This window comes from Lampetra fluviatilis, chromosome 18 (genome assembly GCF_964198595.1).
Source record: "Lampetra fluviatilis chromosome 18, kcLamFluv1.1, whole genome shotgun sequence".
Classification (NCBI taxonomy): Eukaryota; Metazoa; Chordata; class Hyperoartia; order Petromyzontiformes; family Petromyzontidae; genus Lampetra; species Lampetra fluviatilis.
Window position 1 is genome coordinate 11,495,092 of NC_136292.1, and position 15,995 is coordinate 11,511,086.

Consider the following 15,995-nt stretch of genomic DNA (forward strand, 5'->3'; position numbering starts at 1 on the left):
GTCGCTACGGTGGGGGGCGGTGGTGTTGTTGGTGGCGGTACAAGTGCGGGGGTAGTAAATGTGCGCGGTCCCTGGGCTCGGTCGATCCTCTCGTCTCGCTACCGCTACCGCCGCCGCCGCCGCGATGTCCGCTCTGTACGCCTGCACCAAGTGTCACCAGAGATTCCCCTTCGAGGAGCTCTCACAGAGCCAGCAGCTGTGCAAGGTGCGGGGGGGACACGGGGGGCACGGGAGGCTGGGAGGGGAGAGAAAGCGGAGGGGGGGAGGGGCTCACAGGAAGTGAGGAGGGGACGAGGCCTGGGCTTCTTGCTGGAGCCTGGGGCCCTGTGGGATGAAGTTGAGACGAGATGATCTCCCCGAGTTCTTGGTCTCGATCCGAGAGTTTTCGAGCGTCCTTCCGTCGATACCCACCCAACGCTGTCTCTGCCGCGTGGTTTCCCCCCCCCCCCTGCCCGCTCGCTCCTTTAACTGAGGGAAGAGGCGAGCGCTGGGTGGGAGATTTCAGAGGAGACGGGAATGACGGAGGTTGAAAACGCCGGCATCGCGCCGAGAGAGATGGCATTGGGGAAGGGAGTTGAACGTTCCTGGGGGGTGGTGGTGGTGGAGGGGACACACTGGGGGTTCAAAGGGATAACGGGAGAATGAGCGTCAACTGCGTGGGATCAAAAAGGAGAAAACGTCGGATGACGGAGAAGAACGCAGGGTCAGTTTCATTTATTTGGTATAACCCTGTGAGCCATTCGGCCCTTGAATCGGGTGCAACCGCAACAAACAAAAACATGAACAAGAAACATTCAAGTGACTACGCGCAAATAGGGGAGATTAAGGGGAGCACGGGGAAGTTATGGGTTCGAGTTGGTTTAAGTGGAGTCAACTTTTGTCGCGCTCTGTTGTATATTGGTACCCGCCAGAGCACAGTGGAATTACCACCACCGCTAGCTAAGATGTTTGCCTAAAGCTCGTTTGAGCATCAATTACAGATTCGTTGAGCCACCTGTGTCCTTAACGATATCAGTGTGTTCTCATGTCGTCTTTGTGTGGTTTGTGCTGCTGAGAAGAGCCCCGTTGTCGCTGTTAACAATGGGGGTTCCAAGACACAGGCCACGCAGGAAAACACCAAGGGGCTATGCGGTGCTGAGGGTCCCAAAGGCAAGCTGAGACCCCGCGCGGCTGTGATGTTTCACCCACTTGGCCCCGTGGTGGTTTCCCCTGTGTGCAGGACTGTCGCATCGCTCACCCCGTCGTCAAGTGTACATATTGCCGCACCGAGTTCCAACAGGAGAGGTGAGCTGCTGCTGCTGCCTCGCGTCTCCATGAACTTCGGGGAGCGGAGAAGTGGCTGAGAGCTCAAAGCACACCGCCGGCACCGCTGAGATCGAACTTGTGCCCTCAAGTATATAGCGTCGGGAGTATAGTGATTAAGAGTCAAGCACTCCAACCACTGCTTTGTCTGGCTGGATGCCATTATTAGTACGCTTATGCCATCGGCCACAGTGCAATATGTAACGATTCGGCGATTAAAAACCGATTCTCAGTCCAACATAATCTCACTTTCCCGACTGAACATGAGGCGGTGCGGATTTAGTTGCACTCCCCACAGCCAGTAGTGTAAATTCCCTGTTCTCTTTGAGTGTCATTCACTGCACATAGGGGGTAACCACTTAACCTTCGACCAGTATGGGACTCGTAACCTTTGGATTGCAAGCGTAGGCTAGTGTAGTGCACCAATCATGGTACCATTCAGCTATTTAATAGTCCATAGACCAGAGTAGATTTTTTTCCACTTAGGGGGGATAAAACTTTAATAATAGTTTCCAGTCCTTTGCCAATTCACTGCTGGATGAAGGCCTCCCCTTGCCGTGTCGGTCCCGTGGGTTATTTGACCATATTTCATAATAATCGTTGCAGGTTGGTGAAGGGGGGGGGGGGGGTTATGATGGTTCAGATCACTTGTACTGACCAGTGTAGTGAAGTATGGTCAGACAATCATTGACCGAAATGCATGGGGAGGTATTTATCCACCAGTGCATTGTAAAGGGAAGACTTATTTTATAGACAATAAGAGTACATTAACATGTGGTCCCTTTTTAAATAGTCTGAAAATATATATGATTCAAGACCTTTAAAAAAAAGCAAAAAATAAAAAAAAATGGCCCTTGTACTTTTAACAGCACAGCAACGGGACTACGTCTGTACAGTCATGTCCTAAACACTCACCATCTGAGTCATTTACGAAGCTTTGTACCAGGAAACTATTAGGTAGACTTTTTCAGTCGGTGAGCCAACATGGTCATTGTCTGAAATGGTGATCTACTGAGTATTTATAAGGACGTTTAAATATTAATGTTATTTTTATTAATGCGCTTATACCACCGAAATCTCTTAATTTTTCTAAAGTTTTGCCACTTTGGGCAGACCCAAAAAGTGAAATATGGAGCTTAATGAGTAAAATATTTGTCTTGTATTATTATAATAATATAACAATTATAATAACATGTAATAAATTATAATAACATGTGGGTAAAAACACACTTATTTTTGGCAATTTATGGCTTAAAATATGATTCAGCCAGTGGAAAACGATGTATATGATATCTTTCAAAATATGTGGAAACCGGCTGTCTGCCGACACTTGAATTAGACCCAACATCTGAGCTGCCGGCTGGCTGCCCTCAACATGTTTTGTGTTTGTGTGTCTTTTTTTAGCAAGACCAATACCATCTGCAAGAAGTGTGCCCAGAATGTAAAACTGTACGGGACGGTATGTTTATTTTTACATTGCACCCACGTATGTTTTTGCTCCCATTTACTTTCAGTAAATTTTGTGCGGTCGAATGCGACGTTACGAATATAGTTGTTGTGGTCATTTGAGTCGGGACGCGGTGTTCTGGGCGGTGATGAGTGGTCGTGAATCGGCGTTGACGACAGCTTGTGCTCGTGTGGTGCACGCAGCCCAAGCCGTGCCAGTACTGTAACATAATCGCGGCGTTCATCGGCACCAAGTGCCAGCGCTGCACCAACTCGGAGAAGAAGTACGGGCTGCCCCTCGCCTGCGAGCAGTGCAAGCAGAGGTGCGCCTTCGACCGCAAGGACGACAGCAAGAAGAAGGTGTGGCCATGCACTCCGCCACACCTTTCGATTATAAATTAAAATAAAAAAATGTAGCACATGTATGCCGACGTGTATCTAACAAGACTTTGATGCTTCGTTAAAAATAATTATAAATTGCAGTCATAGCCAAACATGCAACTGAGGCACTCCATTAACAATATTCGTTGACAAGAAGCATGTTAATATTTTCCCTTACCACATGAATTTATTGTCGTGATTCAGGTTAACAAATACATTCAAGAATATAATCTTTCCTCTATTAACTATTTTCGTTTAGTAGCATGAGTGCGGCCACACACTCTCTCACGGCTTCACGTACAAGTAAAAATGGGAAAATATATTCACTCATTTTCTTTGTCATCTTGAAAGGAAGACACACGACAAATACACATTAAAAAGCGGTTTTAGATATGTACTAAAGCTACTGTGATGCAAGGGTTGGCACACTGAACATATTGCAAGGAGTACATCATCACACCAAGTCCTATATCTACAAGTTTAAAGCTAGTTATTTGTTAGAATCTTCCTTTATCACTGCCTAATTACAGGCAAATATATGGTAGGGTAATGTCTTGGTCAGTGGCCCTTATTCAGAAGGTAAGTGTTAATGAGGAAGGTGGTGATGTTTTGGGTGTGTGTGCATATACCACTGTCAGCGAGGTCCATTAATGTTTTATTATCTTCGAAATATTCTCTCCACTGTGTGGTCGTTGGAGCTGTAGCACAGTGGTTTGTGCGCTGCGCTACAAAAACCCAAAGCAAAATACACACACGAGGAAATTACATATAAAGGTTGCACATGAGTTCACAAATTTACTTCTGTACTGCCATCTTCTGACCACTTTGTGTAGCACAGTGAGTTCGAGGGTGTTTCAGATCTGTGCCATATACTTATCCTTGCCTCTATACTTAGGCATGCGCCACCATGCTCAAGTGTTGTAGTTTCCCCTTGTCTCTGCGCTATGTTGTATGTGGTGTGCTGCGTGTACTGTATAGCTTTGTGTGTGTGCTGTGTTTTATATGCTATGCGCTTTTGTGCTGTGTGCTGCACATGCTGCATGTGATGGGTGTAGTTGTGTGTGGTGTGCTGTGTGATCTGCACATACTGCGTGCAGCGTTTGTTTGTGCTATGTGTGATGCTTATGCTGTACGTCCTGTGTACATGCTGTTGTTTCGAGGTGGTTTGGAAGCTGCTGTGCTTTGAATTATGTGTGCCTATGTATTCTGCGTGTGCTGTATGTACTATGTGTGATCATATTCTGTGCTGGTGTCTCTGGGTAGTTGGAAAGCTGCTATGCCGTAGGTGAGTTGTGTTATGTATACTCTGCATCTTCTGCATGTACTATACAGGTGCTTTGTTCTGTGCTCCTGTTTCTAGGAAGATCGGAAGCTGCTATGCCATGGGTGGGTTGTATCACGTATACTCTGCATGTGCTACATGTACTGTACAGGTGCTGTGCTTTGTTTCTGCTGTTTCTAGGTGGACGGGAAGCTGCTGTGCTGGTTGTGCACGCTGTCATACCGCCGCGTGCTGCAGAAGGCCAAAGAGCAGCACCGAGGGTTGGGGGCAGCGCAGCACCGCTCCTCCCAGGACGAGCGGCATGGGGCACGCAAGGAGCAGCACACGCACCGACAGTACGTGTAGGACACACCGTACACGAGGACATACAGGCCATACTGTACACAAGCACACAGTTCACACAGTATGCATAGTGCACGCCACTCAGCCAGTGTACACAGTCAGTAAACAGAACACACAGTATGTACAGTCCACACAGTACGCGCACCGCCAGCAAGAATAGTACACACCGTATACAAGCATGCAAAGTACATATAGCGCAACCAGCACACACCGTGCACACAGCACACAGTGTCATTACGCCCAGCACGAGTATAACCGACATGTGTGTGCCGTGTTGTGACGTTCTCAGCCACAAGTCCCCTGGCCCTGCCTCCCAGAACGATCCCCCGCAGAAGAAGCCCAAGGTGGAGAACAAACCCAGCAATGGAGACAGGCGAGCAGCCCCCCTGCCCCCACACAGGGCTCACGTGCCCATTCACAGAGACCTGTGCTTGCAGATTCAATACCACACAATACTCGTCTATGCAACGCATTGCAATATTATACAATACTATACTGCACGATAATATACGATACAATGCAGTGATATACAATGCAGTGCTATACAGTACTAAACAACACAGTGCACGGGTGTGCGATGTGTTCATGCTGGCAGTGATGTGCTGCTGTGAAAACCAAAATGGACACGACCTAAAGTGAACTGAAGCCCTGGCGAAACACCAGACTTGGAGTCAGGGTAGGCTCAGTGGCAAGGCTGGTGCCAATGGCAGGTTAGTTAGGTCTACGGTTAGGGCTAATATAAGTGACTGTTAAGCTAGTTGATCAGAGTTTCAGTTAGCATGAGTGACAGTGTTGGGTGGTGGGTGAGTGCTCTGAAAAGCACAAAACAACTCGTGGCTGGTTGGCACGATGGCTGGCGAGTTGCTCAGGTTAGGTGCAGGGTGAGTGTTTGGTTTATATTTGGCTCATGCACTCTGCCTCCCACACCGCTGCCCCTCCTCCCCATGGATCGCCGCATCACTCGTCAGCACGAGGCACTGTTCTCTCCGCGCATCTACTGACAATCGGCCGGGCGCTATCGCGTGTCACTCGTGCGTGGTGCAGTGTATCCGGTGACGCCACAATGGACTCGGCGAGCTCGGACAACTTCATCCTGATCACTCAGCTCAAGGAGGAGGTGGCTCTGTTGAAGAAGCAGCTCCAGCAGAAGGAGGGGCTCATCCTGGAGAGAGACCGCAAGGTGAGTGGCGCCGCTCGCCACCGCTCCCCTCGTCCTCCCCCCACCGTGTTTGCGGCGCGCGATCTGTGCCGATCTCTCTTCAGGCTACGCTGGCTTGCGATGCTGACTTGTCCATGTGCCTCTGCCTCTCTGTGTGTGTACCTGCGTATGTAGCTCACGGAGATCAAGGCCGACTTCCAGTACCAGGAGAACCTGATCCGAACCAAGATGAACAACATGGAGCGCACGCACAAGGAATCAATTGAGCAGCTCCAGGTAAGAAATGATGACAGTACATGCATCAGCCTGCCCCCTCAATCCCTTCCCCAGTCATAATGCCCTCAGTTATGGAGGTGGTTGGGTAACTCAAGGCACTGGTATTGTCAGATCTTTGAGCCAGTAGTGCAGAGGTCATGGGTACACATTCGTGTTTCATACACCTGTGATGTATGTATGTTGAACTTCTTTTTCACCGTACGTAAGCCAACCGTGCTAATCGGAAGTGCTGGGATTACACTGGGTTCCCATGTGTAGCGAATTGATGGCCTCGGCCTGGTCATGAATGATGCACACAAACCCAGCGTACTAAGTTTGATTCCCAACCATTGCTAGCATCGGTGGCACATGATATCTGAACTTGTCACAGGCTCGCCCCACTCCCTTCTTCCCACATTGCCCAGCATTGTGAAATGTGGTCAAACAACTGTGACTATGGTCAAATAACTCCTGTGAATAACATGGCATGGGTTGACCTTCATTCAGCATTGGATTGACAAAGGGCTATACGTTTATAAATATATTATTTGATACAAATAACAGGGTTTGTCCTTTATCTTTTGGTGTGTGTGTGTGCATTCAGTCTAAGAACCGAGAACTCATAAAGCAAGTTTCCAGCCTATCCAAGGGCAAGAAGCTGGATCGAGCCCCTGTAGGGATTTCATCGCCATAATCCCTCCCTCCACCAGAACCACTCCTCCAGTCACCTCGCCCCCTCTCCTGCCATCCAGGAATTTTCTACTGCAGCAGACTTGTGCGGACTTAGGGAAACCTTCACAGTTCTGCACGGTGCGCGACTATGCCTTTTTATCGACGAAGCCACACTTTTGAAACGCGAGTTATTCACGTTTGAACATGCTTCGCCCGATTTTTACTTTGTGTAACTTTTTACTCAAGGCAAGGCTGTACAGTTGGTGGGAAGGTGATGATGTTTTTAACTCAAATCACGTTTTTTATACGAGCGACTGTTTTTAGTTGGTATCGTGACGTCAAAAGGAAAAATGCAACACAAAAATTAATCAAACGGATACCTCTCATCTTGAATGAGACTCGCCTCGACTGTGTGTCGCCCACACTGTTCAGGCACGAGTTTCATAAAAGCATTTAAGACTGATCTGGTGCACCATGATCATATTCGGGGTCAGTTATCACTACAATGACATGAGTACCCTAAGCTGAAATCACCATTGCATTTTTATTGCAATTTTTTTACAGAATACACAATTACAGTTGTAATTGATTCTATGTCAGACCATAGTACACACGTGACGGCGCTTGAAGCGACAGTTGTAAGTGCGTGAATTGGCACCACGGCAACATTACAATAGCATTGTGGCAGTGTGCCTAACTGCCACAGTGCTCTCGTAGGGGTCGAGCGGTGGCGCAGTGGTTAGTTGGCACACTGTTGTAAACCTGGTGACCCGAGTTCAATTCCTGTCCATGGCTTACGTCAATGGCAAGTGATAAATGTACTGGCCCTAGCCTCCCCCCTTCACCAACCAACATTGACAATTGTGGCGAACTAGGGTCAAACAACCCCCGTAATGCACACGACGCGGGGAGACCTTCATTCTGCAGTCGATTGACAAAGCCAAAGGGCTGTACACTTCTCATTAACTTTCAAACTTGTGTTGGCCAACCTTGGGGCACATAGCTTAGGTGTCTGTCTACAAGGTAAGTGGTGGTTGCTTTTTTAGGTTGCAGTCTTAATGCACGAAGTGACAGACAAGCTGGTTTAGTACGTGGTAAATCGGATGTCCACTGGCTATGCAGGTTTCTCGTGTAACCAGTGGCATTTTGAGGAGTGCTTGGATGTGCACAGGAATTTAGAATACAGGTGTCCACAATTGAGCAATTATCTCGGTTGATGGATTAAGGAGGAATCCATTTTAATTTGTTTGACCCCTATGAAGAATTCACCAGGAATGCACCCAATCTCAGATTTCGGACGCTAAGCAGGTTTGAGCCTTGATAGTGCTTGGATGGGCGACAACCATGCATAAATAAAAGCTGTAGGCTGTTGCGGGGTTACGTCATTGGAGGGAGGAGGACCATAAAAATGTACTATCCAACATCTTTGCTCTCTGCATTCAACCCACACTGGTAAGTGGTGAAGTATGGACTGTCAAATAACGCCCATGACCCCGCAGAGTGTGGGGAGGCCCTCATCCATTCGTGGATTGGCAAAAGGGCTTTACATATACATTTGTGGTGGATAAACACCCATACAGTGTTGTACAGTGTTCATATTTGTTGGTTGGCCTGAGCCACTGGTGGAAATCCCTGATTACTATAGCAGGAACCAGTTTCTCCAAAGGCCAGTGAATTTGCTGAAAGTATTTTCAATTAATTTATCTCGGAGGGTTGAGGATGGTGGGCCAAGTCGACCCGCAACTGAGATTTGAATTGAACCTCCCTTTGAGTTGGTCACCCTACCACAGCCACCCAGCCAGATATTCGTATGTAAGTCGAGGAATTGTCGTGGTATGATTGGTAGATGTGAGTAGCCAGATGAGAGTAACTTGGCAGTGGTGTTAGTGCAGATGGACTATGATGTGCTGCTGTTGGCCGGCCCTATGTCGGTTTTTCAATGTACTGACTGCATTTCTGTTTTGTATTCATAACTTTTTTGAAATATGTTAATTTCGGCATGCTCTTATTTGGTTTTAATGCTGCGGTCTATAACGGTAATGAGTTGTTCATTTCAAGGGTAACTTTTATTTGAAAGGCTTATATTTTTTTCCACCAGCCAGTTTGATATTGTATTGTTTATTTAAAGCTTACAGGCAGACCTCGCTTAGCGCTACGCTGTAGAACGCCGATTCGTTATAGCGTTTTTGTCCTGGAGAAACTTTCAGCTAAAAAACGAATGAGAACAAGCAGTGCTGACCGAGGAAGGGCACCCGCCGCCATATTTGTTTACATTCAATGAGAGCGATGAACGCTCTTGAGCCAAGCAGCGGTCGCCAGTGTTTTTCTTTTAAACCACACCCGTCCACCGACGTGTTTTTATTCCGCCTTGGTCTCTCTCTCTGCCTTATCGTCTTTTTTGTGAACATTTAGGCCCATAATATCTGGAAAAAGGTCTTGCGAGTGTTTGTGTTGGAAATGTGACCAAAGTGTCACTTTCGATGTTAAAAATGCAAGTTATACGGCGGGTCCAGGTGGGTGAGCGTCAGGTGGATGCACTGGCGAGTCCAGTACATAATGATGTAATACAAATATTTTTACTTCTAAAATGTTTACTGTCTATATAATCGCTATTACCGAAACCCCAGTGAAGCCTTCATTGCTCATACGCAAGACCTAACGCTGTCAGGAATACATCCACATATATACGGTATAATGACCCCTTTTAGCGCTGATTCAATTCGCGCTCACTTCTTGAGCACTAAGCGAGGTCTAAGTGTAATGGTTTTATTCTTGATGACCTGGGAATGCAGATAAGTTCGCAATAAACAAGGGCATGGAGTATTATGCTGTGTGGCTTGTGTACTGTCATTTCTCCCTGCTTTTTCAACCTTTTAAGTTGTATTTCTCCATTGTATTCAAATTGCACTGTCGATGCCATGTAATGAGGCATACATTTCAGTGAGGATTTCTCCCAGCGACCGGAGGTGCATCATCACGTGACAGAGAATGCAACCTGAAGTTAACTTCGTCTCTTCAGAACGAATTATTAAGTCACTTCAATTCCCTCAACCACATGAGTTGGTGCACTTTTTATAGTTACTGCAAAACATTTTCATCACATGCCAATTGGAGAAAAAACCCCATTTAACAATGGTTCTGTGCAATTATTGGTGACCGGACTGAGACCAACTCTATATACTTGAGAACTTTATTTCATCACAGGTGGCTGTAACCAGAGGTGTGGACTCGAGTCATGTGACTTGGACTCGAGTCAGACTTGAGTCATGAATTTGATGACTTGCGACTCGACTTGGACTTGCATAACAATGACTTTGTCCCACCTATGAGATGTGGACTCGAGTCATGTGACTTGGACTCGAGTCAGACGAGTCATGAATTTGATGACTTGCGACTCGACTTGGACTTGCATAACAATGACTTTGTCCCACCTCTGGCTGTAACCCAGTTTTTAATCCAGGATTGTACAAGTGCTGGCTCTGTTTTTGCAGTCTTTGGCCCCCAAGTCGAGCAATATGTAAGACCTGCATTTTGTCGTCTCTTTATGTCAATCTTCGATTTAATTGTTTTAATGGAATGGGAACGATACTATATTTGGTGGCGATGAGAGGAATGCAATATTCACTGTAAATAAAATAAAAAAAACCTGGACTATTAATGTCCTGGAAAGGCTTACAGATTTCCTAGGATGGCTACCTCAACAAGAGGATACTCTGCAAAAACCAGGACAGGTGACAACCTTAGTTTCAACTGGTACATTTTCCAGGCGATCACCAGACTTTATCGCCTGATAGTGTTTTGAATAAGGCTGTCCCTCCACTCCTATATGTAAGAGAGGGTGATGCTCTTTTCCTAAGGTCCTACAGGAACAGTAGGAAGAAGAAAATGAAGTAACGATATGAACTGGGGCTGCACCAGCCTCTACACAGCTAATGCTGAGCAAAGAGGTAGGGGGCCTGGCCCTATCCTGTTGAATAGGTAGTAATGGTGGTGCAGAAAACTTACTGAGAAGACTGCATGGCCACGAATAAATAAGTCACAGGCCCCGGCCGGGGTGTAGCGATATCCATGAGACGTCGCCAGGGAACTCCTTCCGACGTCCAATGCCACAACAAATGCCAGCCACCGAGATTATTAAGTCTGAAATGGGCCTCAATCGTGAAAACCAGGTCAGTCTCGGCCTGCCTCCAGTCCTGAAGAAGGCCGTCGATTATCGTTTGCAGACCTCTGCTGCGATCCGCCAGCGTGCCAGCCCGGACAAAGTGAACGAAGAGCCAAATCCTCTTGGCTCTGACCTCGTATCACCCAGAGACTCAAGCTGTCAGTTACGACTGGACACTGCCGAGCCATACATACATTAATCGACAGGCTGTTGATGTTAATAATATGAAACATGTAAATTAAATATTCTGCATGTGAATAGCTGTCTGTTTAATACTTTGTATTTATAGTCATAGATCAATGTCAAATCGTCCTCATTGTGTAATGCGTGTGGGGTGGTGCGCATCTCTTCCTGAGCCAGTGATACAAATTCCAAATTCCCATGGCATGCAGTCTCTCCATTAACACTACCACTGTGGTGATCTTACATAGTCATAAAGTACTCATTGTTTTATCAATTCCCAAACAACTGCCGATCTACGTCAACTCCCGATCAGGATTTGAACAATCTTCAGAACCTTCGATTTAAAGCTTTCGTGACTGCAGGGATTCATCTTCTTGGTTTTTTCGGTAAAGTCACGTAGAAGGGAAGTAATAAAATAATAATTATTATTTTATTACTTCCCTTCTATTTTATTACTTCCCTTCTACGTGACTTTACCGAAAAAACCAAGAAGATGAATCTTCAGAACCACCCAACCACCGAGCACTGCGTAAATTCTCTCTTGCCTGGGAAACATTTTAACAACAAAAAAACCAAATTCCTCAATAGCAAATGCACTTTATTGAACAAACACCACAACGCATCCCTTAAGTGCAAACCCATGGCAATAGCCGCAGCAGTCTCAAGCACAGGTTCGGGTGCTGTCCTCAGGCTTGGGTCCTGTCCTCAGTCTCGGTAGTCTTGGTGTATGTCTGGATGGCTGCCTAATTTATTTGACAGCTGCCACGTGCCCCTGAAGAGCTAGAGCACGGCCCACGCGGGACACGCGTGATACGCGGGTAGGAAAAACATGCTGTGCCTGTGTACGTTCACCGTTTGGTCGTTTTGGCGTGAAAATCCGATGCCACATGCTTGTCTTACAACTACAAGTTTCCATCCATCCGTCTGCGAATAACGGGTTCTGGCAGATGCCTGATGACACTGGTTATAACTCTGGAGATGTCCACCCGCCTCTCTCCCCCCATTTAATTGTTGAGATTACTCTCCAATGCACCAGTGTGCTGATGAATTAGTAGTGATACATTGGCCACGTTTGTTCATGTGTCAACATTTTTTTTATTTGTTGTGTCGGGTGGGGGAGGGTGCACAACGCACATCTTATTTACGCCATTTGACCCAAAGAAAATAAATTATTAATATTGATATTGGTCGCTTAAGCCTACGTGTTAAATATATGTACAGGGGCCTTGATTTTAAGAAATGCACCTAAAATAAATAAAGTTTGATTGAACATTTTAAAAAATGTCATACCCATTAATCAGCTTACCACACAACTTACAGTAATATGTTTACCGTTACACATTGCTGGATTTTAAATGCGGCCGGTTTCTATTTATTTAGGCAGCTAAAAACCCTTTTAATATAACGGCTTGAGTCACATGCAGTTGTGGTGGGGGTAGTTTGACCGTACTTCACCACACTGGTCTATAACCGGGTTAAATGAGGAATCGAACACTACCACGACGACTATGATATGCTCAAAATGTAGTTTACGTTGGTCTACAACGATACATTTTCTTTCATCATTGTTTAGTTTTTAACGAGGGCCAATCATGCTATTGGGATATCATTATTTCTGTGTTCAGATAATTAAGCAATGGGGATGCCGTCATCTCTGTTGGTGCCACCAAGGCTGTGGTGAAAATTCCACATTCCCGTGGCAGGGGCCACTCTATCCATCGTACAACTACTTTTAACTTCACACAAAGTGGGACGATGAGAATAATGATGATGGGGGCTGGTGGGCTGAGTCAACTCCCAACCAGAACTTGAACTCAAAGAAACCTTGTCTCATCGCTATTCATACACCTGCAAGACTATATTTGCTTCGAGTGTTCCCGTTCCATAATTAGGTTTCCGAGATTGGCAATGTGTAAGGGAGCCTCACACCAGATTCAGGAATTGATAGGTGTCTGGCTAAGGGTGGCTATCTGTCAGGCTGCCATCGCCAATATACCCGTCAACACATTTAGTGATAATTATGGGAAAAGGCTGCACATTTTAGATCGTCTCAGGTCAAATGAGGCCGATACGTTTAAATATTTGGGCAAATCTAGCAAATCTCTGATTAGCATGGTTGGCTATGTATGGTGCGAAAGAAGAAGTGCAACATACAGAATTTAAGATATGCTAAATCTGCAGTATAGTTTGTGTAATAATAATTATTGTTGTCAACTTATAACACGCATAGTATTCTCTCACTCGAAGAGAGAAAACAACTCAGAGGCGCGAGGAATCACAGACAAGCAGGAAGGGCAGCCAGGAGGTGAGTCAGCACCAATCCCCCTCCTCCCAAAGCTCTGTGGTCCTTTGTATATTAAGGTGCTATCGGCCAATGTATGTTTTCATTTATGAGCAAGCCAGAGTAACTGGAGAAAATGCACGCACGCGAGGGAACAACACTATATTCCCGTACAGATGGAGACGTGTACAATTGCTGCGCTGCCTTCACCTGGGGAACTAGGGTATGACACCTTTGACGTCCATGGGAAGGAGTTTCACAGCATTTGTGCGGTCCACCAACCCTTGCCTCCACCACTTACTTAGCAAAAATAGTTTAATAATTGTTTTTTTACCCTTTTATCTGGCAACAAAACTGACACCTTTTTTTACGAGGAGTCATGTTTGCATAGACCAAAATACCTGCAGTCATAATGCAAACAAAAAACATAACTCTGATAATGTATGCACTCTCATTGAAGTGGATTGGTCCACACCCGAGACAGCTTTCCTTAGAGCTTAGTCTCACATGGGTTGGACCAGATGACGCCAAAAGGCGCACAACTCAACAACAATGCACCATCAGAGTATGAAAATAGTTTAATTCATGTATTCAGAACAGCCTCACATGGTCTCAAGACTGTGCAAAAGGATGTTTAGCCAATTCCATTCATGAGTGTTTTGCATGTGGAACAATAATACGATATTGGTTAATATAGCATCTAAATGCATATACATTTTGGATGCTGTATGAACCCAACTGAGTGCCCAGAGAAAAGCCACATGAGGGGATAACACTGAAAAGTCTGTACAGGTGGGTTCACAATCCACTTCCTGTACTGCCATCTCCTGGCTGAGCCACCGTGCAACCAATTAAAGTCTTGAATTTATTTTTCCTTTCACTGTCTTCTCCATTGGAATAACATTTTCAGTTACATAAAATACACAAATTAGTGTCAACTACAGTGGGAATTTTGTGGATAAACTCACCTCCGCAATTGTAATGTGGAATTTTCGCCACTGGCCTAGGGTAACCAATGGATACGATCTCCATGGAAATATTTGAGCAAATACACACTTTGATATTCATTTTCAAAACAGGCTTGTTGCATTGATTAAGCAGGTGTAGATGCTATCGTAACTTGTGAAGTAATTCCATGCTGACACACCATGCTAAGTCGGTCTAAGACCGTAGACAGGATTTGAAATAGAATCCTCACTTTATAGTAAAACTGCATTGATTTTATTTTCTGAGCCTGAAATATTTTTTGTTGATGCTAAATTATCCCATATATATTCAATCTTCATGCATGATTGTTGGCAGGCTAACACAATACAAAATTAACAAAAAATAATGTATGTATTGCTGCTTAGCCCATTATTCCTTCTGGGTGAATACAATAAGTACCACATGTGAGAAAATAAATAGCGGTTGTCATATGAAGAGACTGGCATCCTTCATGAAGACGTGTAATTTTCACCACTGTCTCACCTCGAGAGAGATTAGTGCCACCCTATTGCTCATTTGGGTGGGGAGACACTAACATTTCAATAATTAATGATAGTAATAACACGGTAATGCAATTGTGATTATTTTAATTTTAATTATTTTTATTCACTTAATTTATTATTTTTTCTATCTACGTGACTTTACCGAAAGACCCAAAGAATATGTTGAATAATAATGATATTTATATAGTGCCTTTCTACAAGAGCTATTTCATCTTTCTCATCTCTATATTGATCGCATCTCTCTGCTCTTACCTCACTGGATCGCTCTCTGGTCTATATCTCTTCTGTCATCTCACAAGGAATTTCTTATTTTAAAAGAGAACCTCCAAAATTATTTCTGCTTGAGGCACCCAATGTCCTTGCACCACCACTGCCCTCAGTTCACATGCACTTACTGGGTTCACCCTTGCTCCGCTGGGTCACACATTCCTGCTCGTTCACATATTCACTGTCCACTCAGGTTTTCCCGAACACAACCCCAGCCCTGGCCTGCAGCCAGAAGCTCTCTCTATTGGCACAACGACAATTTAATATGGCCGGGTGGAAGGAGTGCATACTTTATGTTATTGCCAATAATGACCTGTCTTGTAATGCATGATCATTTTCACATGTCAGCATTTTCTTTCTGTGAATAAAATGTTATCGATTTAGAACACAATCAAACACGCGTTTGTTTCCAAAAAAACTTCTCCTTTGATGTATATCTAATAAAACAAGGTACTCCAGTCAAAACTCAGCCTCTGAAATCTTGGATCATCTTATCACACAAGCCAAACATTTAATACGTAGGCTTTTACGACCAATATTATTATTATTAATGATTGATCTCATTAGCAGAAAAGCCAATGTGTACTGTGCACCTTGCTCCTAAGCACAAGGAAAATGGGCGTGTTTCTTCAAATCACAACTTTTTTTATTTGGCTGTGCCGGGTGGAGGTGGGTAACAGCACACATTGCCATTTTCTGCACGCGATCTGACCATAAACATCAATCATGAGTCCAGCCCAATCATCTAGTAATACAATTAATTCCTCAGGAAA

The 15,995-nt window shown here is 45.1% G+C and overlaps 1 protein-coding gene across 2 annotated transcripts; it reads left to right on the top strand.

Moving 5' to 3' along the window:
* Positions 1–9,652, top strand: LOC144937235 (protein FAM76A-like). 2 transcript variants are annotated; one of them, XM_078864613.1, is made up of 9 exons: positions 1–205; positions 1,220–1,284; positions 2,707–2,761; positions 2,929–3,108; positions 4,592–4,746; positions 5,043–5,126; positions 5,798–5,933; positions 6,087–6,188; positions 6,772–9,652. In XM_078864613.1, the coding sequence occupies exons 1-9, from the start codon at positions 59–61 to the stop codon at positions 6,859–6,861; spliced, it is 1,014 nt and encodes a 337-aa protein (XP_078720739.1). In that variant the 5' UTR covers positions 1–58; the 3' UTR covers positions 6,862–9,652. The 2 variants fall into 2 exon arrangements, with proteins under 2 accessions (XP_078720739.1, XP_078720740.1); XM_078864614.1 differs by having other exon boundaries at positions 3–205; positions 2,953–3,108; positions 6,772–9,651.
* The last annotated feature ends 6,343 nt before the right edge of the window (positions 9,653–15,995 follow it).